General features: G+C 42.4%; 1 protein-coding gene across 7 annotated transcripts in view; it reads left to right on the top strand.

Moving 5' to 3' along the window:
• The window catches only part of FLT4 (fms related receptor tyrosine kinase 4), a 227,260-nt gene that overhangs the window by 197,214 nt on the left and 3,874 nt on the right, over positions 1-26,172 (top strand). For all 7 annotated transcript variants that reach the window (XM_069969156.1, XM_069969155.1, XM_069969154.1 and 4 more), the window contains 16 exons: positions 887-995; positions 1,170-1,529; positions 3,033-3,179; positions 5,244-5,375; positions 5,592-5,698; positions 7,417-7,552; positions 7,691-7,795; positions 7,902-8,015; positions 10,920-11,008; positions 11,207-11,351; positions 12,514-12,608; positions 15,611-15,733; positions 20,173-20,284; positions 22,753-22,852; positions 23,946-24,051; positions 25,869-26,008. In XM_069969156.1, coding sequence (XP_069825257.1) covers positions 887-995; positions 1,170-1,529; positions 3,033-3,179; positions 5,244-5,375; positions 5,592-5,698; positions 7,417-7,552; positions 7,691-7,795; positions 7,902-8,015; positions 10,920-11,008; positions 11,207-11,351; positions 12,514-12,608; positions 15,611-15,733; positions 20,173-20,284; positions 22,753-22,852; positions 23,946-24,051; positions 25,869-26,008 — 2,120 coding nt within the window. The remainder of the gene's footprint in view (positions 1-886; positions 996-1,169; positions 1,530-3,032; positions 3,180-5,243; positions 5,376-5,591; positions 5,699-7,416; positions 7,553-7,690; positions 7,796-7,901; positions 8,016-10,919; positions 11,009-11,206; positions 11,352-12,513; positions 12,609-15,610; positions 15,734-20,172; positions 20,285-22,752; positions 22,853-23,945; positions 24,052-25,868; positions 26,009-26,172) is intronic.

The raw sequence follows: 26,172 nt of genomic DNA on the forward strand, positions 1-26,172 counted from the left end.
GCTGGCACCACCTCTCCGTCCTTCCTCCCCACCCTCCTCATCGTTAGGAATGATCCAGGAACATTTACTGCTGTTTGAGCTTTGCACAGGTGTCTTAACGATCCAGCCCATGTGCCGGGCTGCCACAGGTGGGGAATAGGAAGCAATCTGTCTGGAGTATTCCTAATGATGAGGGGGGTGGGGAGGAGGGACAGAGAGGTTGTTCCAGCCTAATGCATATACAAATGTAACCCCGGCCGTTAGACACAGCGCTGCTGGATTAAAAGTAAATTTTTACCACAATAACTGCATCACCTGCTGAACGGACCCCAGGATAGATCTTGGATTAAAAGCAGCTATCTGAAGGTACAAGCGGTTTGGGGGGTCAGATTGTGGGTACAGAGTCGCTTTAAGTCTTTCCTGATATGTTTTATGTCTGACGCCCTCTACCATCTTTGGACCAGTTCTATTTTATGAATATCTTTATGTAAGTGAGGTCTCCAGAACTGGACACAGTATTCAGGATGTGGTCTCACTAGAGCTCTATACAGCGGGATCACAATCTCCCTCTTCCTACTGGTTATACATCTAGCTTTACAGCCCAGCATCGAATTTCTAGCATAACGTAGCATACTAAATCCTTCTCTTCTGAAGTCTTTGCTATGTCATTGGATCCTACTGATAACAAGGTCTATGAGACCAACCTAGAAAATGAAAACCCAATAGATAGCTGCATCACTTATGACTATCTGTGATCTGTGGGACGAACCTGACAGATTCTCTTTAAGATCGCATCACAAAACTTCTAAATTTCTCTGAAATCTAGTATAGTGGACCCACATTTTACCCCTTGTTGTTCTTACCCCTCTGTTCTAATTGTATATTTGTTCTTTTCTTACTTTTACAGACTGTGGGCAAGATGGTGATACAAAAAGCCAACCTGTCTATCATGTATAAATGCTCAGCCCACAACAAGGCCGGGAGAGACGAGAGACTTGTATACTTCTATGTGACAAGTAAGTGACTGTGGCAATGCTGGAATATTCTGGATACATATTATAGTTCGGTTGACAGCTAAAAGGAGTATTCTGTTTTGTTTTTTATTACACTATATAACATATCTGTATGACATCATGTGACACATAGACCATGATACTCAACGATTTCTCCATAAAAATTATTCTTTTCAGCAATTCCAGATGGCTTTGCCATTGATCCTGAGCCTCTAAAGGAGCCGATAGAGGGTCAGAACCTCAGTCTGAGCTGCCATTCAGACAAATACACCTATGAGAACATGCAGTGGTACCGACTGAACCTCAACACATTAAACGGCGCAGAGGGAAACCCGCTTGTATTAGAATGTAAAAACGTGCATCAGTATGCGGACCGCATGGAAGGGAAACTGCAGAACCAAGAAGGATCAAGTAACGCAACTCTGATACTCAATATTCCCAACCTCTCCATAAAAGATGAAGGGGCCTACGTCTGTGAAGTGCAAAACCGGAAAACTCGGGAGAAGCATTGTCAGAAGAAGTATATATCAGTACTTGGTGAGTAGGAGATTGACGTTATGTGAGAAATAGTTTGGTATGATTGGGGATAGAGCGATTTGTTCGGTGATCTGCAGATACATGCCTAAATAGAAAGAAAAAAATTGGGCAATTTATAGATAATCAGTATGACTGTAAATGAACTTAAAGGGGAAATGTAGTCAAAACAATGACACGTATGGATAAATGTGATCATAGATGGTCACTGATTACTAGAATACAAGGGTTTTATAGTGTTCAGACCCCTTTGGCACTACTGAGAGATTGCTGTCACTGTAAGACTAGGTTCACACACCGTCAAAATGAGGACTGTTTTCATTGAGCTGCCATCATTATATGAATAACGGTCATTATTTCCCTTTTAATGATGGCAGTCCAATAAAAATGGCCGTCATTTTGATGGCGTTTGAACAAAGCCTTGATCTACCAACAATCTTTAGAATAAGCCATTGAATGCAGTTTGAGGCTATGTTCCCACAATGTTTTTTAAAGGTAGCTTCACACACACACCGTATCACAGCGAGTTTTCTGCTGCAGATCCACAGCAGATCCGCAGCTGATTTGATCTAAATAACTGAACACAGCATCAAATCTGCACCATCAAATCTACTGCGGATCTGCTGCAGATCCGGTGTGTGTGAAGGCACCCAAAAAACTGCCGAAACATAGCCTGACAGTACTGGGTACTATAGATCTTTTAATGGTGCATTTACACACACAGATGTATCTGACAGATTTTTGAAGCCAAAGACAGGAACAGACCATAAACAGGGAACAGGTCATAAATAAAGACTGAGATTTCTCCTCTTTTCAAATCCATTTCTGGATTTCAGATAAATCTGTCTGTGTAAACGCATTCAGTGACCTAAATCATCAAGCACCAGTGGCTGACACATTCTATTACATCTGTGCCCACCTTGATGCCTCAGGGATTTATAGAGTCCAATTTTACCCCCAGCCTATGATCACACTATTTGATATATTATAAGCAAGCCCCATTCTCACAAAGCTACACCCCTCTTGGTGCAAACAATCTGCCACTTTGGAGTTACATTCTTATAATTTTCTCCGCCCCATTTTCTAAGTCTCAGAACAGACAATGGATTGGGTGAAATTATTTTGTTACGGTCCCCATATACCTTATACTTTCGTCAATCGTACCCGCTACTTGGTTTGGCCGTCAATATTAGGTGTATTGGGAACTTTTGAACGACGGTAGAGGTCGGGCGTGATGTAAAATCTCTGGCGGCGGTGGCTTAAACCTTCCCTCCGAGAACACAGGAACACTCGGCCATACAGAAGGTTCCTGTGTAAGGGGAGTACTGGAGAAATAACAGACAACCATTGGTCCTTCACTTATTGAAGGTGTATAGGGGCCTATGTATAGTATACATTTTCTACCGTTAGGCTTTGGTTGTGGTTCATGTAGATTTAGTTACAGGACATGATGTCACCTATTACTGTGAGGATAAGGTCACATAATCTGCTATTTCTCCTTTGTAGCACAGGAAGCCCCTTACTTCCGTTTTAACCTGACTGACAAGATGGTGAATGTCAGTGACTCCATGGTGATGCATTGTGAAGCTGATGGAGCCCCCAGTCCCACTGTCCTGTGGTATAAGGACAGCAAGTTAGTGGAAGAAGTATCAGGTATAACACAATGAAAATGAAATAATACCCAATGGAAACTGGTTACAAAGAGCTTTTCTTTCTCTGGAGGACCTATTCTGCCCAGTTTTGCATATTAATATTAAGCATTATATTAAAACTATTAGGGGTTTATACTGTTGAATCCCACCTATCCCCACCATGATCTCAAGAATAGGGACTCGAGTTTCCTATAGAAATACCATTTGTGTGCCCAATACTATCTATTTATTGTCTATTGCAGCTGCCAGGTATTGCAGAGTACAGCAGTCAGCTATCTCCAGCAGCCACCATAGACAATAGAGCTGGTGTGCATATAAAACAGACCACTTCCTGTTGAGGCCGATCATATTCTGATAGTTGAATGCATTCGTACCTATTAATCAGGGTTGCCATTAGTAATATCTGGGCTGCCTAAAGGCAATGTCAGTTCAACAAACTTTGCATACATTAATAGTTCAAGTAAATTTAAGAAACTTTTTAATATATCTTATCAGACAAAAATATTTCCTTCTGCTATTATCAAATTCCCCCCCATCCCAGATATCCTATAACCCAAAGTTAGTAATGATTTTTGTTTACTTATAACTTTATAACAAGTTATAACTTTATAAAGTTATAACTTGTAGCTAATTTAGGGATCAGATTACAAGCAATACAAGTCTATGGGGGGGAGGTATTAGGAGTTGGCAGGGACCAGTCGTTCAGCACACACAGATAGGACAGAGACAGTGGACCCTAGCCTTAGCCCCGCCCACTGTCCCTGCCTACTTACAGTGCTCTGCCCTAGGCGGCAGGGGGTAACTTGGCGATGGTCCCTTCCTGAGCAGGTGTGACGCAAAAACCGTGGACAGACGAACAAACACAATAAAGGATAGTCGACGGTCTGAGGTCACAACAGCCGGGCAATGGAGGTACAAAATCAGTGGGCAAAAGAGTAGTCATAAGTCAGGCAACAAGGTTAGTGCAGGCAGATAATAAGGATGGTCAATATACAAAGCAGAGGGTCAGAAATACCAGGAAAAGATAGAGATAACACATAGAGACACATAGCTGGGGTCAGAGAACTGAAATTAGCTATCACCTACAGTAGGCACTGATGATGCATTATGGGAGGACAGAGGTCTGGATCAGAACTGGATTGGCCCAGACCCCTGATCTCCAGTCACAGTCACCTGGAAGCGAGATAACCAGATATATGGTCAGATATAATGCTGCTTCTTATGTACACACACAGGACAGCTCATCCTAAAAAATCACTTGAAGAAAAAAGTACGCTGTCAATTATTTTGTGCGGCTGCAGAGAACACCGTCCGTAGTGTATACAAAGTGTGTACACTACGGCCATTGTTCCATACACCCTAATGTAATTTCAAACTGTTAATAAACAGCGTCTATTGAGGCAACCTGCAATAACGGCCATTATTTATTGCAAAAATACAGTGTGTGAACGTGGACTAAGACAGGACAGTCCCACAAACTGGATCACAAATGTAGCATGAGTTATGAAAACCCACTGGGCCCATTTTGGGGGTGTAGGACATTAAATGGGGCTTAAATGTCAAAATTTTGATGATAGAAATGTTTGAAAATGATGTATTGTTTCATATACAATAAATAAATGGGCCTCATTTTAGCATAGTAATAATACGGCCATTGTGCAAGTCCACTTGGAGGACTACAAGGTAGCATGGAAATCCAACATGTGAGGGTGGGCCCCATTCTGGAGCCCACTCTACCGATCATATAGTTATACTGAGACAATAAACGGGGATAAACATACTGTATACTCTTCCTCATGAGTAGTGATGAACGCTCAGCATTTGATTCCCTTGGTTGGAAAAGTTGAATGCAGCCTTAGGGCTGTCAGGAAAACTATGGCTGTACCCGTGGTTTCCAGGACTCCCTAGGGCTGCATCCAACTTCTCCAGCCAAGGGAGTCAAATGCTAAGGGTTCCAGTTTGAACGGACCTGAACGTTCGGTAAGTTCGCTCATCACTACATATTAGTAATTTAGTCCTAGAAAAATTTAAATGTTCTTATAATGTAATATTATCTCTCACACAGGGATTGTACTGGGAGACCAGAACCACACACTAAGCATTCAGCGAGTTCGAGAAGAAGACGCTGGTATATACCTCTGCACTGCCTGCAACGAGAAGGGATGCGTAAATTCATCCGCCATTGTCTCTGTTGAAGGTGATACCATAAGTCCAGTATTTTATTTCCTTCTTTGTACAATGTTTAATATATTCCAGATTAGTTTCTAGAATTATCATTGGGATCATAGATCGTGAGCGTGTACCAACACTTTGCATAGACTGGCCACTGAGGAATATATGAAAAACTCCATATAGGCCTATAGGAATTAAATGGTAGACCTATTAACATCCTTTCTTTTACCCCTTACTCCAGGAGTAGATGACAAAACCAATGTTGAAATTGTGATTCTTATTGGCACTGGAGTGATAGCGGTTTTCTTCTGGATACTCCTCATCCTCATCTTCTGTAATATTAAAAGGGTAAGTAGTTGATATACTGTAGATCTAGATAATGCAAAGTAACATTACATACAGTGTCTTTGTGAATTGCTTTGCCCTACAAGGTTTGGAACAATGGATAAACAGGAGAGACCACCAAAAAAAATTCTATCGGAAGAGGTTTTCCCCATCCCTACGGCTTGCATCAAATCCTTTTGTCAAGCACAAATATGGTCTAAACCAGTGCTTCTCAATTCCAGTCCTCAGGCCTCACCAACAGGTCATGTTTTGAGGATATCCCATACAAAGAACACCTGTGATAATACCTGATGAACTGAGTATAATTATGTCACCTGTGAAATACTAAGGAAATCCTCAAAGCATGACCTGTTGATGAGGCCTGAGGACTGGAATTGAGAAGCACTGGTCTAGACTGAGCATAGGCTGTAAATGTGCTCCTAAATCTTAGGTTGTGTTCACATTTGCACTGGAGGTTCCTCTGTTGCATACTAAACAATTGCAGGAGACCAGATGGACCCTATTAAAGTCAGTGAGGTCTGACGCATACCATTCATCCCGGTGATCTGAAAAATAGTCAGAGGCAGTCAGGACATGCTGAAAGTTGTGGTTTTGCAGCAAATGAAGAGCCACAGACAGCTTGAAGTGGATATTAAAGGAGAAGTCCAGTCAAAATTTTTATTAAAGTACTGTATTGACCCCCAAAAGTAAAACAAATCACCAATATATACTTATTATGGTAAATGCTTATAAAGTGCTTTTTTCCCTGCACTTACTACTGCATCAAGGCTTCACTTCCTGGATAAAATGGTGATGTCACTTCCTGGATAAAATGGTGATGTCACGACCCGACTCCCAGAGCTGTGCGGGCTGTGGCTGCTGGAGAGGATGATGGCAGGGGGAAACTGAGGGACACAGGACACTGGAGGGACACTGAGCATCCCTCTGCCATCATCCTCTCCAGCAGCCACAGCCCGCACAGCTCGGGACGTGACATCACCATGTTATCCAGGAAGTGAAACCTTGATGCAGTAGTAAGTGCAGGGAAAAAAGCACTTTATAAGCATTTCCCGTAATAAGTGTATATTGGTGATTTGTATAACTTTTGGGGACAATACAATACTTTTACAATAAATTTTTGCTGGACTTCTCCTTTAAGGATTTAGGTTTCTAACTTACAAAGAACTATATCAGCGGCGTAACTAGGATTTATGGGGTTCCATAGCAAAAAACAGTATAGGCCCCATAAGAACTAGTGTGAGCGCTGCCTGGGGGAAGAGGTGCGCTGTGAGAGGGTCAGTTTAGAGCACCGGGAGAGTCCCCCACCCCCCAACAGCGGTCACAGTGGTTCTCAAAGTGCACCAAACTGACCCCCCTCTTCCCCGAATGGTGCTTACAGTGGCAAGCACAGCGCACCTCCCTCCTCCCCCCCCCCCCCGACAGTGCTCACATCAGCTCAGCTCTCACAGCACACCTAACCCCACCCTCCTCCTCCTGTACAGCTATCACAGCACTCACGTTCACAGTGCTCAGAACGGAGGCAGTACCATGGAGACACCCATGGTCTGGCAGGGGGGAAGGGGGCCGGGGCCCACCTTCCGCACGGGCCCCATAGCAGTTGCGTGGTCTATCTCCATAGTAGCTATGCCACTGGGCTATATTAGTGTTGATGACATTGTTTTGAGATTTTCCAGGCACAATCCTGTGTAACAACATACAACATTCTGATTTTGATTCTTTAGCCCAGCCATGGGGAGATAAAGACTGGATACCTTTCCATTATCATGGATCCTGGTGAGGTGCCTTTGGAGGAACAGTGTGAATATCTGCCTTATGACTCAAGCAAGTGGGAGTTTCCCCGAGACAGACTGAGACTTGGTAAGATGACTATGGCCAATATATGATACCTGGTCAGTGTATGCTCTGGTGGATCTCAAAACTGTAAAATTATATAGACACACACACAAACATCTGTTTCGACTTATGTGCTACCCATTAATGTTCATTGTATTACAGGTAAAGTCCTAGGACATGGTGCATTTGGTAAAGTGGTGGAGGCTTCAGCTTTTGGTATCAGTAAGAGCAGCAGTTGTGAGACGGTGGCAGTGAAGATGTTAAAAGGTATGGGACTCAAAATGTATATTTTCTCTGAGACATAGACAAGGCATCTAGATATACACTTAAACTTATACACTTATACTTATTACGTTGGCTTTGTGCATTTCAGAGGGCGCTACTGCCAGTGAACACAAAGCTTTGATGTCAGAGTTGAAAATTCTCATTCACATTGGCAACCACCTCAACGTAGTCAACTTACTAGGAGCGTGTACCAAAGCAAACGGTAAGCACTTGTTCTGAGCTCTTGGTCTTCCGTATTCTGTTAGGTGTAAGAATTTTAAGGGAGCAAATAGAAGTGAGACTCGGTCTTAAAGGGAATTTTCATTACATTTTTATTGGATTCCCATTGAAATCTTGCTTATAAGAGTTCTTGCCTTCCTCTGGATCAACACAGTGGTGTAATAGGTTGAACTTAATCAACTCTTCTCTTTCTTTTTGTTTAACTATCCTCAGGATAGATTATTAGTATCAGGTTAATGGAGTGCTGCCACCCAGCATCCAACCAACCAGTTACTTGCCAAAGCTACAGTATAGCAATACCCAGAGAAGAGATCCAGAAGCAGACAGTGCCATACATTGCGTAGTGGCCATGCTGGGTTACTGCAGCTCATCTCTCATTAAAGGGAAAGGAACTGAGCTGTAGTATATAAGCGGGCTTTAACAGCTTATTGAGGGGGCACTAGGAGTCAGCATTCCACTGGTCTTATATTCATGACACATCTTAAACATGAGCCTTGAATAAATTTAGCCCCAAACCCACTTTAAGCCTCCATATTTGTTATCCATTAAAGTATTACTGTCAGCTGAAGCTCTGCATCTATAATATTAATAGCAAGTAGCAGCAAGGATCCATTTATGAGTGATTCACTATATCTCCCTACTTCAAGCTTCGCCTCTGCTTTAAAATTACGGCTTGACCCGAGCTTAGAATGTGGCACCCATAGCCATGATATGACAGACGGCCTTGTTTCTTTGCCAACTTCAATTTTCTGTCAGATTTATAATGTGTTCACAGAAGCTGCATTCTGGGAATTCCTAAGATAAGGCAGATAAAGTGCAGGGCTGAGTATCATCAAACACATAGCAATGGAAGAGCAGCAATTGAATTATTACTTGTTTTTCTTACTGCCCAGTTCTCAATGTTTCAGCAAATTAGATTTTGTTAAATTACGCAGGTGTCGCCGTGCTGTAGAGTACAGGAATGAGGGAAATGATATGCCCCCCAGTTGGTGGAATATTTCCTTATGATAATATCAGGAATGTCCAATTGTGTACATAAGGCCCATAAAGTACAGATCGAGTGTTACATGACTATATAGGCCTAAATCCAATTATTCCACGGATAGCTTAGTACTATATTACTTTAGGCAGTACGATAACAGGAGAGTTAGCAAAGAGTAATATGATAACAGGGGAGTTAATTTTTTCTTTTGGGAAATACAATTACGGGGGTTACTATAGGGGAATACTATAACTGGTGAGTTACTATAGGGCAAGACAATAACAAGTGGGATACAATAGTTCAGTACAATAAATGGGGTACTAACTGGGCAGACTAGATGGACCCGGTGGTCTTTTTCTGCCGACAATCTTCTATGTGTCTATGAGGGTTACTATAGAACAATAGCCCATAAGGTGGACTACAATACTTTAATACAATAATAGAGGATACTAACTGGGTATACTATTATTATAGGCAGTATGATAATGGGGGGATACTATAGGAAAATACAATAATAGGTGGGTTACTACAGGACTATTTGATAAGCGATGGGTTACAATGGGGAAAACAATAACAAGGGGGTTACTATTTGGGTATTATATTACAGACACTACAATAACAAGGAGGTTACTATTTGGGTATTATATTATCATATCAATTAATCACCATTTTAAAAATCTTGAGGGAGATTTATCAAACATGGTGTAAAGTGAAACTGGCTCAATTGCCCCTAGCAACCAATCAGATTCCACCTTTCATTTTCCAAAGAGTCTGTGAGGAATGAAAGGTGAAATCTGATTGGTTGCTAGGGGCAACTGAGCCAGCTATACTTTACACCATGTTTGATAAATCTCCCTTCTTTATTCCTCAGTAACATGATACTGGCATAAATCACTGTGATCATGTACAAAAAAAATGCAAAAACGTAATAAATTTTATATGAACATTCCTTTGAAACAATTATTTGGTCTAAGCTGTGAGTCACCATCAGACTATTGCAGGACGGAAAATGACCATTCTGCTTCCGGAAAAAAAATAAAAAATTCTTCAGCGTGAACGTCTCGCGTTGCTGATGTGATGAGCGTGGCATTGTGCTCATATTTAGTGCGTTAGTCATCACTGACTATTGAGATGGAACATTTAGGCTGCAAAACATAAGCAGATAAAGAGAGGCAGCTGCGTATGATAACTCCCCCATAACTCAATCATTGTTCTCAGCATCTCAAGAAGAATGGAAATATTCCACAGGAGATGTCTATTGTATGTGTCTTATGGGTATAATGTCATGGAATTGATGGGGTTACGACTGCAGACGCACAGCATGGTAGAAAGTTTTAAAATACTTGAGTCATGAAAAGTCCTCCGACTTCAGCTTTCTTTTATTATGCATGCACTTCCATTCTATTACAGGGGCAAATCAACAATTTTTTTTTCTTTTAAACAAACCGGTGCCAGAAAGTGTAATTTATTTCTATGAAAAAAAATCTCAAGTCTTCCAGTACTTACAGCTGCTGTACATCCTGCAGGAAGAGGTGTATTCTTTCCAGTCTGGGGAGCAGTAGAGGTTTTCTATGGGGGTTTGCTGACATGGACAGAGGTGGCAGCAGAGAGCACTGTGTCAGACTGGAAAGAATACACCACTTCCTGCAGGACATACAGCAGCTAATAAGTACTGGGAGGATTAAGGTTTTTGAAAAGAAGTAATTTACACATCTGTAGAACTTTCGAACAACAGCTGATTATTTTTTATATTTTTTTTTGTCTCCAGAGTAAGAATGATTGCTCATCTGTATGCGGGTTGTCTTACCTGCTCGTACTGAATGTGAATTTCGCAATTCTTGATATACAGTAGTGTTGGGCAGCACATTACACATTACTCTAACATTACACTATTTGCTGTTTTAGGACCGCTGATGGTTATTGTGGAATTCTGCAAGTATGGCAACCTTTCCAATTACCTGAGGACCAAGCGGGATGGATTCATTCCTTACCGGGTATGGGAAGTCCTGTTATTTGTATTATCCGTCATATGATTCCGGCTCTATTACTTACCCTCTCTTCATGCTGCTTCCAAGCATTATATGTCATCTGTTTTACATTAAGGAAATGGGAAGCAGGGTACTGACTGCGGCATGGGAAGAATAATGAAAGAAATACAATGGCTGTTTTTACTTTATTTTTATCACTTACAGGAGAGATCGCCACGGTCCCGCAGTCAGGTTCGGTCAATGGTGGAAGCCGTCATAGCTGACAGGATGAGCAGAGAAGGCGTCAATGAAGGAGCCATCTTTGGCAGGCTTTTGATGACCAAGAACCAAAGTCAAAGGACCACAGAGCGTAAGGAACGCTACTAACATCTTATATAGTCAGAGCCAAGAAGCCTATAGTATAAATTCTATCCTGTAGAAAGAGCTAATGTATGTGGTATAGGAAGTATGTCTGACAATACTAAGCTCAACTAGGGAACATAGCATGAAGGGCCATATTTGGCTTCATGAGTTGATGACTCTTTAAGGGTACGTTCACACTGACCGACTCACAGCGGAAATGTCGCTGCGAGTTTTGCAGCGAGATCCGCTACGAGTCAAGATCCTCACAGGTCCTGTGCACACATACTCGCACACGTATGTGATGCACACGTATGTAATGCAGCCGCCCCCTTAACCCCTTCATCCGCTCCCGCTCTTTGTATAAATTACCTGTCTCGCGCACGGGGTCCCATCTTCCTATCAGTGGCTGTCGCTGGGCGGCAGAGCACGAAGCCGGGACCCTGTGCGGGAGACAGGTAATGTATACAGAAAGCGGGAGCCGGGCAAAAGCGGAGGAAGGGGTTAAGGGGGCGGCTGCATTACATACGTGTGCGAGTATGTGTGCACAGGAGCTGCCAGGACCTTGACTTGTAGCGGATCTCGCTGTAAAACTCGCAGCGAGATTTCCACTGCGAGTCAGTACGTGCAAACGTACCCTAAAGGGGTTATCCAGCGCTACAAAAACATGGCCACTTTCCTCCAGAGACAGCACCACTGTTGTCTCCAGTTTGCGTGCAGGTTTTGTAAAGGCCCTATTCCACGGAACGATTATCAGCCGTATTCGGCCGTTGCGGCCAATAATCGTCCCGTGGAATAGGAGGCAATGATCAGCCGACATTGTTCATGTCGGCTGATCGTTGAAGTCGTTTGTCTTTCAACATGTTGAAAGACAAACTACTTATATAGCAGCGATTTTCTGCCGCCACTATATCCTATGGGCTGCCCGGTCGATAGCCCCTCTATGATAGGGTTCCATTGATTTTAATGGAGTTACGTCATGGAGGGGCTGGAGTTTCTTCCCACTAAGGGTGGGTCAGCCTCCAGTGCTTCAGTCTGGGCCTGGTGGTACAGTCACTTTAAGTCAAGGTTTATCGAATGTTTTTTTGCTTTTTTTTGGACCTTGTCTAGAATCAAACCAAATCCTATACACGAATGAGGCATAATATGGTAACGTCCTATTTTTCATACAGTGAAGGACCTATGGCAGAGCCCTCTTACTATGGAAGATCTGATCTGCTACAGCTTCCAGGTCGCTCGTGGAATGGAATTCTTATCATCTAGAAAGGTAAAAATAAACCTATGTATGAAAGCCATAATGATTACAGAGCGAGAGACGTCCATCTGTGTAGTGATACCATTGTATTATTGTATCACTGATGGGGAGTTCACTGGCAATCCAATGTAGTTTCCCTCCGGTTTTATCGTTATCAATGTCACACAAGTCAATTTACACATAGAATATGACTGCACAAGTTTTGTTAAAATTCCCATTAACAAGTCCAGATTGGAAATCTGCAGCTAAGTTGCTATGTGTGAACTAACCCTTCCAGTGATGGATTATGTGGTTTACTTATATAAGAGAGACACAATACAAGTTAAAGGGGTTGTCCAGCGAAAAATCTGTTTCTTTCATATCAACTGAATTCAGAAAGTTATATAGATTTGTAATTCTATTTAAAAATCTCAAGTCTTCCCATACTTATCAGCTGCTATATGTCCTGCAGGAAATGTTTTCTTTTTAATCTGACACAGTGCTCTCTGCTGCCACCTCTGTCCAAGACAGAAGGTTTTCTATGAAGACTTGCTGCTGATCTGGACAGTTTCTGTCTCGGCCAGAGATGTCAGCAGAGAGAACTGTTTCAGGCTGAAAAGAAAACATAATTTCCTGCAGGACATGCAGTAGCTGATCAGTATGGTATGACCTGTTCTCTGTTTATAGTCAGTTCCTGGCTTTGGCTTCAGAAATCTGTCAGATAATTCTGTCTGTGTAAATGCACTGTTAGCCTATCTGCTTTGGAGGACCTGACAGGACAGTCAGTATTATCGTATTGAGAATCATGTAATACTTCATATCCCCTGCGGGGGCACTGCAGGGACTGAGCACTTGCTACCTCGTTTCCATTAGAATTTGATCGCTTAGGGTCCCAGCAGAAGAACATCATGTTGTCAGCCTATAATCACAGTTCTTTTCCAACAACTACATCAAAGATGAACGCCATATAAACGGGAGTTGTTGTTTTTTTTTTCCTTACTTTTTATTTTTTATTTTTGACTAATTCTGTTTTGAGATGGATTGGGTATACAATAAGACCCCCTCCCCCATTCTGGATTCTTTTTCTCCATAGTCATGATCTAATTGATAAGGAGCAGGTGACTATAAGGACAGACGACCCGGAGAGGAATTTTTGAATGATTTATCCCTTGTCAGTTTTCGGGCGGACCCGTGTTTTCACAGAGTCATAGTAATTTCCTATACTTACAAAGTAATTAATGAGTCTATACTTTATTTTTTGGCCCAGAATACAGCGCTTAATGTAATGAGATATTACCAGAAGGGCTGAAGGCTCCGCAAGTCATTGGCCCCAGATAACCTTTTCATGTTGTTTTGAGGGATTTGCTTTGTGAACCACCTTAAGGGGAAGTCCTAACAGATAATCAAAGCAATAGACTAATTCCCTATGTCTGAGTCTATGCTGCACTGGCTTCTCATGTCCTTACATGAACCGAGTATTCATACTCCAACAGGGAATCTAGGGAAATATTTGTCTAAAATAGAGCATTTTTCCCAGTAAAGGTATCAGTGGAAATCTATCATTCTTGAATGACATAAGTGGAAGATAAAGATCAAACTTTTCCAAAACTCAAGAACCTTCCCCAATGTGCTGCCTTACTTTATATTCATTAGGAAATAAACAGCGACATCTTGTGTACATTGTGTGTAATTACATGTTACATTCCATATACACAGTGGAGTCACATTATTATGACTGACCAGCAGCTAATATTCTAGAGTGACTGCTGTGTGTGTAGCATGTTTACCCTTTTACCATGACAGCAATGAGGCCTATGTGTGCAGATAGCCTATATAACATGCTTTATATACCCACCATGCCAACTCACCACACATGACATGTCTTGTCACGTTACTTGACTGCTCATCCTCCTACCCATCAAAAAAAAAAGTTTTCAGATCAACTGGTGCCAGAAAGTTATACAAATTAGCAAATTACTACAATGCAAAAAAAAAAACAAAAAAAAAAAACAGTTCTTCCAATACTCATCAGCTATTGTATGTCCTGCAGGTGGTATATATGGTGCTCTCTGCTGCCATCTCTGTCCATGACAGGAACCTGCCATAGGTTTTCTATGGGGATTTGCTCCTGCTTTGAACAGTTCCTGACATGGACAGAGGTGGCAGCAGAGAGCACTGTGTCAGACTGGAAAGAATACAGCACTTCCTGCAGGACATACAGCAGCTGATAAGTACTGGAAGACTTTAGTTTTTCAAATGGAAGTAAATTACATATTACACACATTAGAACTTTCTAGCACCCGTTGATTTAAATACTTTTTTTTTTTCCTCTGGAGTACCCCTTTAAGAATTAATTTACTCGTCATTGCATTCAGAGTTGATCAGCTGTAATGTGACAGCAAATGTAACATAGCAGGCATTATTGAGACCTATAATTTAGAGGCCCATGCATTGCAAATTTACTTTGCCAGTGTTGGACTGGGGTACCTTGGGCCAACAGGGAATTGTATACATACTTCATGTATACACAGATTTACCACTGGCACAGGAAAGTACCAGGTATAGCTCACATGCTGTCAGATCGGCAGCTGCACCACTCCCTCCCCTCCTACTGTGTCCTGACTGCCAGCAGCAGCACATAGAGCAGATGGAGGCAGCCTGTGAGAAGGAGGTAGGCTACGGAGAAACATGAGATGTGAATCTGCACACTACATGCTGATACCTGTCACTTGGTCACTCCCTGCCTCTATATGATAAGATGAAAACCTAAGTTACTATATTAAGGTGTAGGGCCCACCGGGGGATTCCCCTGCTCCCCCGTGGGCCGGTCCGAGCCTATCCTTGCTAATAATCAAGATCAGTCTAGCAGTGCCACCAATGAAGCATTCACAAAATGCATCATCATACATTATAGTTGGTTGCCCTCTATATAGTATACAGTGCTGTGGTTGTATAATAGCATTGGGCTCTGCATAAAGAATGAAATGTAAATGATTAAAGTAAAATAAACAGTCCTCTCTCTCTTCTCCTTGCAGTGCATTCACAGAGACTTGGCTGCCAGGAACATCCTGCTGTCTGAGAACAACGTTGTAAAAATCTGTGACTTTGGTCTGGCCAGAGATATTTACAAAGATCCCGATTACGTCAGGAAGGGAAGTGTAAGTAAATGTCTTCTCTACCAAACTCATGGAGACTCGGGCTTATTTATAGGACTTGGATGAAAACACTAAAATCTCACCAGGAAATGGAAAACTGAGCAGAACGTTTTAATTAGGAAGATCTTCTAATGGGGAACAAAGTGCTGGGACCATACAGTGTATTAAAGGAATTTATTCTGTATATATGTCATCCTGGTTCATTGTCTAGATCCTTGTCCTACCATCTGGAATGTTCGATAAGATGTTAGATTGGACCCTTTTCATTTAGGTACAATCAGTATTATAATTTAAAGGGGTACTTCAGTGGGGGAAAATTATTGCTTTTAAATCAACTGGTGTCAGAAAGTTATATAGATTTGTAATTAACTTCTATTTAAAAATCTCAAGTCTCACAGTACTTATCAGTTGCTGTATGTCCTGCAGGAAGTGGTGTATTCTTTCCAGTCTGACACAGTGCTCTCTGCTGCCTGTGTCTATGGGGAATTAGGGGCTGTTCACACTACGGATTCGGCGCGGAGCTTCCATAGGGAACCTACGTCTGCAGACTCCGCACCGAATCCCTCCTGCTATGTCTTTGAATAGGAGGGCTCACGTGTCTCCGCTCTCTGCTCAAAGAATTAACATGTGAATTCTTTGAGTGGAGAGGCGCGGAGAGCGGAGAAGCGTGAGTCTGTGGACAGAGGTTCCCAGCAGAATATCTGTGCCGAATCCGTAGTGTGAACAGGCCCTTACTACTGCTGTGGACAGTTCCTGTCATGGACAGAGGTGACAGCAGAGAGCACTGTCAAAAAACAAACCACAGGTGCAAGGGCTTACCGTATATACTCCTCCCAGCATACACACGGTAAACACCTGCTCTGTAGATATTAAAAATTAAAATATAAAAATTTTTTTTAGAAAAGTGAGGATCTTAGCAAACTATTTGATCAAACAGAGTTTACCATGTCGCCACATTAAGGCATCCTCAGAGACACGGTCCCTGCTCTAGCATTTTCACACTAGCAATGGCCTCTCCTGGGCTGAATAAGCCTACAACTGGGCAGATAGGAGCCAAATGATCTCTTTTATAGCACCCTTGGGACATGGGTGGAGTGCAGGAGGTAGCCACACCCTCCACATTCAACAGAAAAAAAGGGAAATTTTGGCAGCACATCTATGACTCTGCAGAAGGGGAGATACAGCTGACCCGCACCACACTCAATCACTCCAATATCTGAGAAGTCCAAAGACTAACAGGGCTCTGCGTGGCAGGTGTGCTGAGGACCGAGGGTGCAAGAAAATACGGCAGCAATACAGTGAGTATAAAGGTAGATGAATCAGCACTCACCCAGCTTTCTTTATTCCATGGGCCACGGATAGCGGGCAGGGAAAGGTGCAGGTGCTAGACGCGCACTGGGGCGGCCGTTTCGGGGGCACACCCCCTTTGTCGACCAGGTAGCAACGTCATGGGAAGAGGAGGAGTGCTCTATATACAGGTAACGTGCACGTGACCATAAGAAATAAACACACATATTACAGATGCAAATCATTATACAAATACACTGAGATCGTTTCTCTCATTGAGTCCGAGTGGGCCGGTGGCATTAAGCTTTGAAATCCAGAGAGACTCTTTTCTCCGGAGTGTTTGATGCTTATCAACTCCTTCTGGAACTGAGTTAACTCTTTCGAGTCCAAGGAATTTCAGGGTTTTAACATCACCTTGATGTACATTTCTTACATGTTCTATAAGGCGTGGAACGCCTTTCCCTGATCTTACGGAGTAGGCATGTTCTTTAAACCTTACCCATAAAGGTCTTTTTGTTTTGCCCACGTAGAAAAAAAACACAGTTGCAAATTATGGCATACACCACATATGAAGATTTACATGTGATAAAATCCCTGATAGTACAGTCATGTCCCCCTAAGCGGATATAGGAGACATTGAGTAATTGGGTACAGTACTTGCATTGGCCACATCTTCTGTTGCCTTCAGGTAATGTACGGGATAGCCAGTCGGTATTTTTATTATTAATGTGCGGGTTAGGAGTATTTAGATGATCCGCTATTGTTCTATTCTTTCTATATGAAATACAAGGTTTCTTTTCTGCAATATTCTTGAGGTCAGGATCTGACTCCAGCAGGTGCCAGTGTCTCTTAATGGCCTCCTGAATAGCGGAATTCATAGGAGAATTCTGGAAGATGAAATTAAATCTCCTATCCTGAGCTCTTCGTTTAGATGATGATGCAATTAGAGTAGTTCTATAATAGAGGCTGGACCTCTGACGTGCTTCACTCACTATTGCGGTAGGATATCCCCTCTCTGCAAACCTCCTCTCCAACTCACCAGCTTGAGTGCTGAAAGATTCATCAGTAGAATTCACCCTGCGCAGGCGCAGCATTTGACCATATGGAATTGCTTTCTTAACATGCGCAGGGTGCGAGCTGTCGAAGTGGAGAAGGGAATTGCAGGAGGTGGATTTTCTGAATACTGAGGTGTGAATCTCATTATTACGGATATTGACTTGCACGTCCAGAAATTCGAGTGAGTCCCCCCCGAACTTGGACGTAAAGAGCATATTAACATGATTGTGTGTATTCAAAAAATGTACAAACTCAGAGAATTAGGCTTTTGTGCCCTGCCAAACAATAAAAATGTCGTCCCCAAAGCGGTGGTACGATTTTATGTGCCTTATGTAAGGGTTGGCTGTAGAGAACACAACATCGTGTTCCAGCTTAGCGTACATCTATGACTCTGTTCACACTGCAGGTTGCACGCTGCTTGTGGCTTAAGTACAGACAAAAAACTAAAGGTGCAACAGCAACCCACAGGTGCAAGGGCTTACCGTATATACTCCTCCCAGCGTACACACGGTAAACACCTGCTCTGTAGACGTGCTGCCAAAATTTCCCTTTTTTTCTGTTGAATGTGGGGTGTGGCTACCTCCTGTTGGCTTGCACTCCCCCCATGTCCCAAGGGTGCTATAAAAGAGATCATTTGGTTCCTATCTGCCCAGTTATAGGCTTATTCAGCCCAGGAGAGGCCATTTCTAGTATGAAAATGCTAGAGAAGGGACCGTGTCTCTGAGGACGCCTTAACGTGGCAACATGGTACACTCTGTTTGATGAAATAGTTTGCAAAAAAAATTACATTTTAATTTTTAATATCTACAGAGCAGCGTGTGTACGCTGGGAGGAGTATATACGGTAAGCCCTTGCACCTGTGGGTTGCTGTTGCACCTTTTGTTTTTTGTCTGTACTTAAGCCACAAGCAGTGTGCAACCTGCAGTGTGAACAGAGTCATAGATGTGCTGCCAAAATGTCCTTTTTTTTCAGCAGAGAGCACTGTGTCAAACTGGAAAGAATACACCACTTCCTACAGGACATACAGCAGCTGATAAGTACTGGAAGGCTTGAGATTTTTAACTGGGAATAATTTACACATCTGTATAACTTTTTGTCATCAGTTGTTTAAAAAAGGAAAAAAAAAAGATTTTCTCTGGAGTACTCCTTTAAAGGGTACCTGTCACCCTGGCACCCAAAGCAGACACTGCCCCCCCCCCCCCGTAGACCCTCCTGTAGAGCCCCCAGGGCTCACTGGAGCAGTTATTTCTTATGGACGTCGGCCTCATCTCTCATTTACATATTGAGCATGCAGACCATCGGGCAGTGATTTCTCCGCAAAGGACCGGCTTCGGGAGCAGGACCAGCAGAAGGGGGTAAGTATCGGGGGTCGGGCGGACTCTGCCCCGGATGCCAGGGTGACAGATTCCCTTTAAACCTTTTAGTCCTCATATCGGCATAGTTTTTCTAAAGGCTGTGCTTGGTAGAGGATAAAGTTTCCATATATTTTGGGGATTTTTTTTTTTTTAATTTGTAATTTTAAAATATATTGCAGTAGTACAATCTATACATAACAAAAAATAAAAATAAATGTAATGTACTGTAGATGGAAAAGAAAATATTAACAGTAAGAAAGTATGAAAAGAAACACCTGGAAAGACCTGAAAAAAAAAATTAAAAGTTCAAAATGAGCAGACTACCCCTTTAAAGGAGCTATGGAAGTTTAAAAAATTCTGTCCACTTTCTTCCAGAAAAGCACCTCTCCTGACCTTAGTTGGGGTGATATTTTGCAGCTCAGTTCTATTAAAGTGAATGGTGCTGAATTGTAATACCACACACAACCTGAGGACAGGAGTGGCGCTGTTTTTGCAAGAAAGTAACTGCATTTTTTTAATCCTAGATAATCCCTTTAATGAAAAGTTAAAAAAGGGGGAGAAAAGAACACATCTGGAATCACTGCATCCTTTTTTTTTCTTTTCTTTTTTTTTGTACCAAACACGACATCTGCTTAAATGCAAAACATAGCTGAATGTTAATGATCAGAGGGAGGTCTGAACTAGAATTTGATATTCCTTACAGGATTCTTTGTGTGCATGCTAATGTATGGTAATTTCTTACAGGCACGTCTGCCTCTGAAGTGGATGGCGCCAGAGAGCATTTTCGATAAGGTTTACACTACTCAGAGTGATGTCTGGTCCTTCGGGGTGCTGCTATGGGAAATCTTCTCACTTGGTAAGTCAATTAATGGCGACTGGTTTATTTCAGAGGTTGAATTTTGAGGTTTTTCCCAAATTATTCAATCATCGTACCTTTTACAATTCCTTATTTGGTTGTTGGTCCAGATGGAAAAAATATCGTTTTGTAAAGTTGAAGTTAAATACTTTAATATAACATAGAAAATAGATTATTGAGCTATTCTCAATGGGAAATGTGCAACGTAATATAAAAGGGACATCGATCAAAAGTGGTGTTAAGTAAAAGTTGGAGTTGTCCATATTATCATTGATTTATTCTTTTCTGATGATTCATTGAACATTAGGAGCTGGAATATGATTGATTTGGGGCCTACTAGTCGGGGAGGGGGGGCAAGCTCTTTTGGTAAACAAGCCCTGGTTTCAGGTTATGTTAACATTGAGGCCACTTTACAGGCTTGAAGATGCAGGTTTACTAAAGTAATATGTAACATTGCTGGGTTCCATTACTGAGGACCCTTGGTGCTTTTCGAGTTCCAGTCCCGCTCCTTGCCACCATGTTCCTTTCTGCTCCTCTGTTGTGTTCTGTGCTAGTCCTGGGGCTGTTCATCCTCATTTCTTCTGGCATCTTCTTCCTCCTTCTGCTGAAATGGTGCCTTTGGCCACTAAGGTGTGCATGTGGCCAACTGCTCTGGTAGAGGCAGCTTGTCTCCACTTGCTACTGTCATCTGCCAATCCAGAGCCACCTGTACCTATTTAAACTAGCTCCACCTGCCTTGCCTGAGAGTTGTTGGATTCTAGCATTCCAAGTGAATGTGTCTGTCTGCTCGTTCTTCTGTATTCCTGTTTATCCTCACCTGTGCCTGTTCTTTGGATTGCGCTATCTGCCCCACCCTTATCTGTACTGTCTGCCTCTCGCGTTGATGATTCCATTTGCCTAACTTGCCTATGAAGCCACCCTCTATGATACCTCATACCTATATAGAAACAACTGAACCTCCATAACTAGTTAACATACAAAAAATACTTTATTTCATAAAAAAGCACATACATTTGAAATCATAATACACAGTGAACTGCGACTGAGAAAATGCATTAAAAACCAACAGAAAAAACATACAAATGAGGGGTGCTACGATCAGGCAATATGTAGAGAGATGATAAGGGACAAAATACAATTCATCGGTATACTACCATAAACCAACCCTAAACCAGCTCTATCAACAAATTGGTCATACAAAATGTGTTACCTTACCCAAATGGAGGTGATGTGCCAGCCGGATAGTTGCCCCCACTCCAACGCACGTTTCGGTAAACAACCTTTTTCAAGGAAACCTTGAAAAAGGTTGTTTACCGAAACGTGCGTTGGGGTGGGGGCAACTATCCGGCTGGCACATCACCTCCATTTGGGTAAGGTAACACATTTTGTATGACCAATTTGTTGATAGAGCTGGTTTAGGGTTGGTTTATGGTAGTATACCGATGAATTGTATTTTGTCCCTTATCATCTCTCTACATATTGCCTGATCGTAGCACCCCTCATTTGTATGTTTTTTCTGTTGGTTTTTAATGCATTTTCTCAGTCGCAGTTCACTGTGTATTATGATTTCAAATGTATGTGCTTTTTTATGAAATAAAGTATTTTTTGTATGTTAACTAGTTATGGAGGTTCAGTTGTTTCTATATAGGTATGTAGTTTGTAACTAGAACCCAGTGACACTATACTAACACTATATCCCCTTCTCACGGAATAACACATATAGGTTGTAGTGTAGGGGAGATCTGCTATACCTCTTCTTTTTTTTTTTTGTGCCTCTATGATACCTGTCTCATCCATGATACCAAGCTGTCTCTCTTGCTGACAACACTGCATGCTGACCATGTATACTTGGCCTGTTCCTTGGTGACTTGGACCAACTCTGTTTTTTGGGAACCAGCTGCTGCTCACACTTACTGCAGCTACCTGCAGTAACTGCGTCCGTGCAGTAGTTCCTTTACAGTCTTGGGTCTTTCAATGTAAGAGTCAAAGAGGAGTAGTGGCTTGACGTTTGTTCCACACTTTGACACGTCTAACTTGTCAAACTATTGGGGTTTGTCAAAGTCCTCTGATCCTGTACGATCTGCATTTGATTCCCCGCGGTTACAAAAGTGGGATGGCGCCCTAGGGAGTCCTGAAAAACATGAATACAGCCAAAGGCCATAGGCCAGTGATGGCTAACCTTGACACTCCAGCTGTTGCAAAACTACAATTCCCATCATACCTGGGCAGCCAAAGCCATATCTTTGGTTGTTCAGGCATGATGGGAATGTAGTTTGGCAACAGCATGAGTGTCAAGGTTAGCCATCACTGCCATAGGCTGTATCCATATTTTCCAGGACTCGATATGGCAGCATTCAACTTCAACTGCAGGGAATTTAAATGCCGCAAGTTCAGGTTCAGAGAACATTGACAACCACTATTGTGTATTAAATTATAGGAGGTAGTTATTAATAATGATTGTATAACAGGTGCCTCCCCTTATCCCGGAGTCCAAATCAATGAAGAATTCTGCCAACGTCTGAAAGAAGGAACACGTATGAGGGCACCGGAATATGCAACCACAGACATGTAAGTGAATAGGAACGTGTAGGAAGTAAATAACACTCGCCAATCAGTCACATGATCTGCCATTAAAAGAGCGTCCAGTTCTCATGAACAGGATTTGGAAGTCGGCTCACATTTCCAAATCAGAATTCAACTGGGTCACCGATATTTTCCTTTTGATAACTATCACGTTAGCTTTTCGTTGGCAACTTTTGAGAAAACTGAAAGCTACATAACATTCCGCACAAGTATTTGTAGTGTTCCTGGCAGCCATTCATTGAACCCCCTCAGTGGTCAGGAACCCGGTTATTACAAACCATTGTCATGCCAAGCCTGCTGCTTTTGTAATGTTCAAGCCTGAAAGGTTTCTTATCGCAAGAGACACTTTCCGATATTTATCCCAGGCAGACACTTTTTAGACTGTAAGCCAGCAATCATTTCCTGGGGAAAAAAAACCTCGGAGCTCTGTGATAACCGGAGAACAAACATTTTCTGTTCTTTCTCTTTGTTAATGAACAGGCAAGATATTTATTAAGACGTCTTGATCTTAGCCCCCCCTCCTCATAATTTACACATTCTAAGAAAAATATAAAATACAAGCTCAAGAAGGGGGGAGGGGAGTGTGGCTTCAAAAACCTATTTTTCATTACCTTTTTAGTGAATTATGAGTTCATATAGGGAGAGGGGGGGGGTCTCCCACTCAGAACTTTCATCTATCAGCCCAAGCAGACAATCTGGACAAAGAATATACTCACTCTATAAATTATACTCCTAGCCCATTGAGTTCGTAGAGCAATGTGTAATGCGTCAATATCCCTGTGGTGTCAGGAAACTTGTCATTGGAGACAACAGATCTGTCTGATCAGATCTAAAAATCAAAAATAAACAACAAAATTAAAAAGTAACAGCAAACAACAATAACAGCAAAATGATTGTTATTTCTGCAGCACCCCCACAGGGAAAGTTGAGAATTACATTGTTTCTGTTGAACTTATTGTGCTGTGTGTGTAATGCATGGATAAGTGTGTTAATGCTTTATGTTAATTGCTAGTCTCACGGTGCAAGAACATGTGTTTGTGAATTAATAGATTTTTTATCATTATTATTATTATTATAGTTATCGGATCATGTTAAGCTGCTGGCATGGGGATCCTAAGGAACGACCAACATTTACTGACCTGGTTGAGATTCTGGGTGACCTACTACAAGAGAATGTACAGCAGGTATGGTAGTCAGGGTCATGCTGAGCATCAACACAACAATTAATTCTCTCAGAACCATTCAGTCAACAAATAAAGGCTGAATTTTGCTTAGTATTTTGCAACCTAAACAGGAGTGGATTGAAAACAATGAAAGTCTATTGTAGTGTCCTGGTATGGGTGGTCCACTTAGTCTTATACCACCTGGGTAAAGTGCTTCTGTAAGGTATCACACTAGAAGGGGTTGAAGGTGCTTATTTCTAGTTCCCCACTAGGTGGCACTCTCTGTTATGTAACTAAGGGTCCTATTCCACGGGCCAACCAGGGCCCGATCAACAATGTAAACTGGGCCTATAATCGTTTAGCGAGGGTTGCAGGGACATCGTTACCGATGTCCTTGCAGCCCTTGTTAAACATCATACTTTACCTATCCAGGCTGCAGGTCTTCTGCGCTCCTACTGCCGTTCCCGCGCAGCAGCAGCTGAGCCACGCCGCGATGGTCCAGGCCAGTGGTTGGCTGAGCATTCTGTCAGCTCAGACAGGCCGCTCCGAAGCTGCTGCTGCGCCCCGGCCTGGGAGAAGGAGCGCAGGAGAAGACCTGCAGCCTAGACAGGTAAAGTATGATGTTTTTAAATCGTCGGTCGCTATTCCATGTAGCGATGCGCGGGTGGCAACTGATGATTTTAGGTTTGAAACTAAAAGAACGTTCAGCCGATGACACGATCATCGGATGATCGTTCTCTCTATTCCACGGAGCGAAAATCGGCCGAATCAGGCCGATTCGGACGATTATCGCTCTGTGGAATAGGCCCCTAAGTCTTTTGCATGAACACAGCTGAAGATAATTGGTTAACAGTTGGTTATCATGTGTTGTTCTACTGTCCAAGTACAGGTGCAGGTGTCTTTCCCTCACTTTTCCTTCTATTACACTTCTTTTCTCTCCTGTCCATTACAGCCCCACATATCACAGTAAGCCCTATAAAAGAGAGGTTAGTTCCTGGCAGGAGTTTTTTTTTTTTTTTTTGGCTTTAGTCAGTGTATGAGAAAGAGCGAGACAGAGAAAGTTCCTGCTGCAGTGAAGCCAGCTTGGCCCAGGCCAGGACCGAAGTCAAGGACTAGAAACAAGACAGATTCTACCATGTAAGTAACCTGCCCCAGTATGCCATGCTAAACCCTCAGGAGGGGTAGCTGTCCTCTGAGGAAAGCCTTGTACACGATTGGGACCCGTCTACTGTATTCTTAGGGCAGTTACCACAACAAGAAACTGACCCTCAGCAAGACAAATAGCATCCTGCTGAAGTATCTTGCTGACCACGCACGACTGGGAAGCCTCAGAAAGTCTGCTATGTCCAGTTGTAAAGGCCTGGTGCTCGTACTACCCAACTTGGCACTTGCTGAACTAGTTGGGCAGAAGGCAGTCAGATAGCACTCTATCTATACGTGAGTACAAGTATTCTCCACTCTCTCCAACTGTTCTACTAAAGACATACCGGTAGAGTGCATTACTACCCGAGCAAGACCCCCTAAGAGGGTACCCATACATCTAAAGCTACATCAGCTACCACTCTTCTATTTTCTACTTCTATCACCTACACCTGCACATGACAGACAGTATTTTGCAGACATGTGAATAGCTCATAAATCAGTTAGTGCAGTGTGTTTTACAGGTGTTTTTTGTTTTCTTTATAGGTAACCTAACAGCTTTTATTACTCTTAGACAGTGGTATACTTGATTTTTGGAGATATTGGTGAAGCTTGGGTTCAAATTTCGCTGAGGCTTGGTCAATCGGTAGAACCAGACTTTTGAATAATTCCCTCTTCTCTGTTGCTTATCATTTCAGGAAGGAAAAGACTACATCCCACTCAATGATTCCCAGAGCTCAGAGGAAATGGACTTGTCACAGTCACCAATCTGTCCCCAAAGCAACTCGGATGAGGAGGAATGTGACATGAGGCTGCACTGTCATAACCTGGCTGTGAGGTAAAATAGTGTACAGCATAGGTAGAAGCTGAAAGCAATAACTGAGAGGGAGTCCCATGAAATAAAAAAACTTCAGGCAGACAGGGGGTGCGAGAAATTTTCGGCTGTCATCTTCAGCATGAATCCAGGTACATCATGGATCAGGCTCTTCCAGCTGCAGTGTC

The sequence above is a fragment of the Dendropsophus ebraccatus genome, chromosome 1 (genome assembly GCF_027789765.1).
Source record: "Dendropsophus ebraccatus isolate aDenEbr1 chromosome 1, aDenEbr1.pat, whole genome shotgun sequence".
NCBI lineage: Eukaryota > Metazoa > Chordata > Amphibia > Anura > Hylidae > Dendropsophus > Dendropsophus ebraccatus.